The sequence below is a fragment of the Octopus bimaculoides genome, chromosome 4 (assembly GCF_001194135.2).
Source record: "Octopus bimaculoides isolate UCB-OBI-ISO-001 chromosome 4, ASM119413v2, whole genome shotgun sequence".
NCBI classification, from domain to species: domain Eukaryota; kingdom Metazoa; phylum Mollusca; class Cephalopoda; order Octopoda; family Octopodidae; genus Octopus; species Octopus bimaculoides.
In genome coordinates this window covers 11,592,468-11,596,716 of record NC_068984.1, presented here as the reverse complement: position 1 = coordinate 11,596,716, position 4,249 = coordinate 11,592,468, and the positions used below count along the sequence as shown (strand labels likewise).

Genomic DNA, 4,249 nt, shown 5'->3' with positions numbered 1-4,249 from the left:
AGTAGTAGTAGTAGTAGTAGTATATAATTAACAGGAAAAAAATGTTTTCAAAATTTCAGTCATATTGAATTTTGATGTAAAGCCTAATGTAGTGTAATTGAGTTATGTCATGCTGATGATTTCAAATAAGGATGAAATGGCACTATACATGGCTACCTATGATTAGAATATTTAAGATTAATGTAACGAGAGAGAAAAAATTAAATATGTATACTCTGCTTCTTCATTACTTTTCAATTTAAATTTCAAACTTCTAACCTCATCATGATTAATCTAAAAGTGATGACCTCCCTTACAATAACTACTACCAGAGCATATCACATGTTCTAATGATGTAGCAAAATATAAATTAGGATCTTATGAGATGATTAATATGATTATTCCAAGTGAATAAAGTTTTTTGACGATTAGATCATGGAGTTTTAGTTTAAATCTGATCATTTATGCCTCTGGACCTCAGTCCCCTTAGCTGTGTATATTCTAAAAATGTGACCCATGACAGACTGACATCCATGAGAACAGTCTCCCTCATTTACTCAATACCATAATGATAGAGCTGTGTACTCATCATTATGAGATAAAAGGAGAGGAGAGAGTGTTGGAGACATCAGATAACATAACTCTTATAGCTTTATACAAGAAATGCATTACAAGTGCATAAAGGATTGGCCTCCACTAAAATTAAGAGCCAATATTTTGTATCTTGACACTGGGTAATGCAGAAAGCTTTTCCGATTACTGGTAACAGAGCAAGAAAAGCAATGCAGTAGTTTAAATGCCAAAAGTATATAGAAAGTGATGACTGGTTTCTAGGAACATACAATGACTTTAAACTGGCACTCTGATTAGCATACTTTGGTGATAAATTTAAAACAGAATTAAATTAGTGTTGAAGTGTTTAATGAAATGAGTACCAGAAAGCTAATTAGAAATAAATAGGCAGCGAGAAAAAAACAATATTAGCTCAATGATTAATATCATTTTAATAATTTTGACAAATATGAGACACAACTTCAGGTATGTTTTAGTATTATCATACCTCCTCAACAAAGCATACACTCACCGTAATTTGCCAAAGAAATGAAGAATAAGCATGAAAATTAGCATATTTAAAATAATACTCTATAATTTCTGTGCAAAATGAGAATAGTTGGAAATATGTGCAATAATGCTAGTGTTTTTCTATATGACTGATGGTAACTGGTTTACAAACTGCCAGTGTTTTGAACACAAATTATTCTCTTAACTTGTAATTTCTTTCAGAAACAATCCTACCATTATTTTTTATACTAAATAAAGAACAAAATCACAACAATGAACATAACATTTCTTATGAGAATGAGGAAATGAACTAAAAGAATGTGAAAGCATTGTGCAGCTAAATAACTACTTGTTTATTTTTTCTTTTTTGCCTTGCAAGACTATAGCGTGTTGTCTGACACAGATCATGTCTTTTGTAAAAATCATATGGAAATAACAAATAAAATTATCTAACCACTAAACTACAAACAGCAACCTTAAACTGGTGAGAATGGGGAAAAATATTAAAATTATTGTCTGAAATCTAATGAAAGAAATTTTATGGAGGATAAAAATTAGATTTTGTTTTTAATGTCCTAATGATTAAGAAATGGTGCAGGAGAGCAAGTAGACTACTCACCAAAATATGAGTTTATCTATCTGCCACCCAATGTAGCTGAGGCAGGACTGATTTGAACTTAGAAGGAAAAGAGCCAGAAAAACTAACACAAGGTATTTCAGCTAATGCTTTAATGACCCTGCCAGTTTGCTGTCTCAAGAATCCATGGGTAAAATATCTGTGCTAACAATTTATGAAGGTATCTAAATCAAATAAGTGATCAGTTGTAAAAATGAATTTTAAAATATTTTATTTTTCATTATTAATATCTCCAGTCAGTTCTACTTAAATAACCTGATGCTATTCAGTAGCCAATTGAAAACTTAGACAGTCGAATGGTCCAACATACATTATAGGTTTTTAGCCCTTCTTTAGCATACAATTAGCATGGGCTACACATAAGCTGCAGGAGTTGCATGAATTGCATGAATTGACACAGGCTGTGACTATGCATTGTGTCTCAAAACCTTTCATGTTAAGAAATCTCAAACTAGTGACAAGAAGCAATTACAAATTCTTTCTGCCAATGCTTTTTCTCAGTAAGCTACTTTACAATATTTTACAATACATAACAAATGTCTAAGATATAAATCTTAAGTCAACATAATAAAATTAAATTTATATGTTGTGGTGATATGAGAACATTGTTCCAAGTAAAGCCCTTCATTAGAGAGTGAAATGGGTCTTTTTTTTTTTTCCCCCCACCCAATAATATACACAAGATGATTATAACTAGAATATTAAACAAATATAACAAACACTTGTATTTAACCAATCAACAAGAAAACAAATTGTTTTAGAAAAGAATAAGTGCATAGTTACTTTCATTCTGACAAATCTGTTAGTGCTGTCTTGGCCACTAATGTTTATTTTACTACAGATTATAATCGAGAAACTAACAGTAACAACACAGTTTAATAAAATCACTTGAAGTCGTTACAAAAATATGACTAAATATTGTGAGCCAGATCGTGGTGTTCAATTGGTGGGAGCCAGGCAAATTTCCAAACTTCTGTTTCATTGGTTGGACCACAATGAGGTACGTCTTGGTGTAACAAATGTTCCTTTACTTTATACATCTTGGTCATGTTTTGTTTGGAGGCATCACGATGCATAACGATTGGTTCAGGGTAATCTTTGCCAATAATACAATTAGCTTTCTCTTGAATTTCCAAAGGTGCTTTCCATGGACAGAATAAATATTTAAGTGGCATGTCTTTTAAGACGGGAACGTAGGTTTTCACAAAATCTCCATTTCTGTCCATCCGCATACCATACACAACAGGAGAGTAGCAGGTAGGACACTGAAGAGCTTTCTCAAAAGCTGAACTGGACACCCACATCCAATTTCCAGCACAAACTGACCAATCTGCATCCAACTGATATTTCAGAAAAAGTTTTAAACCATCTTCCCAACTCACCCAAAGATCACCTCTTGTCAAGAAACAAGACACTGCATGACGACCAACATGATGATTCCAGCCTTCAAAGCGTAACTGATTCATGATTGCATCAATCCATGGGTAACCAGTTTGTCCCATTTCCCATTTCTTCAAAAACTCCTCATTATATTGCCAGTTGATTTTCAGACAATAAGGGTTGTTCTCAATTTTATCAAAATTGATGTTATCAATAGACATAATATAGAAATACTCTCTCCAATAAAGTTGGCAAACAATCTCATTTGGAGCCTCAACCTTCTTGATCCTTTTATAAGTATCACATATATCCCAATAAGTTTTACGGATTGAGACACAACCAAAGCGGAGATAAGGACTTAAACTGACAGCTCTGGCCAGCAGTTCCGGTTGCTCTTGATGGTTTGGCAAGCATTGGCCATGGCGGAAACTTTGGGCTTCTTTTTCTAAACGTGCTTTAAGTAGTACAAGAGCACGTTTTTCACCACCAATAAAAACGTTGATGGGGCTTTTCTGTTCTTCAAACTCAGGATCAATACCAAGTGATTTTAATGTTGGTACAGCAAATTTCTCATGGTTTTCAGGTAGTGGCATTTTAACTCCCTCAAAAGTTGGGGTATCAAGTGGGCGAAGAGGTGGTCCAAGAGAAGAAGTAACAAGCTGAAATAATTCAAAGGTCAGTGGAGGTGTCCCTCCATTCTTTTTCAGTAAAAGTTTTGGATCCCACAGAGTATGAGAAGTGAAAAAATCACACTCGATACCTGATTTCTGACAAAATTCTTTCACTGCATCATCCCTTTCCTGCCATATTGGTTCAGGATCAATTTCAGCAGTGATGTGAGTAATACCCCATTCTTTCTGAAGATTCTTAAAAACTTCAACAGGTTTGCCTTGGAAAGTATACAGCCTCCCACCATATTCAGCAAATGATTCATCCAGATCTTTCAGATTTTCTAATAGAAATCGCCATCTATTAAAACCACACAGTTTTGTACCAGCAACTTCTCCATCGAAGATAAAGACTGGGTAGAATTCATCACAGTCTTTCAGGGCATTCACAAGAGCAGGATTATCATGAAGACGTTGTCCATGCCGGAACCAGTGAACAGCTATCTTTTTTTTCTTCTCGTGTTTCATCACGCCATTGCAATCCTTCACTGACATTATTGATCTGAAATATAAAAACAAATAA

General features: G+C 34.0%; 1 protein-coding gene across 1 annotated transcript in view; it reads right to left on the bottom strand.

The window, feature by feature from the left end:
* Positions 1–6: 6 nt before the first annotated feature.
* LOC106872188 (cryptochrome-1) overlaps positions 7–4,249 on the bottom strand; it is a 17,024-nt gene continuing 12,781 nt past the window's right edge. Inside the window, exon 2 of the mRNA XM_014919086.2 lies at positions 7–4,228. Coding sequence (XP_014774572.1) covers positions 2,590–4,221 — 1,632 coding nt within the window. The 5' untranslated portion in view covers positions 4,222–4,228 and the 3' untranslated portion in view covers positions 7–2,589. The remainder of the gene's footprint in view (positions 4,229–4,249) is intronic.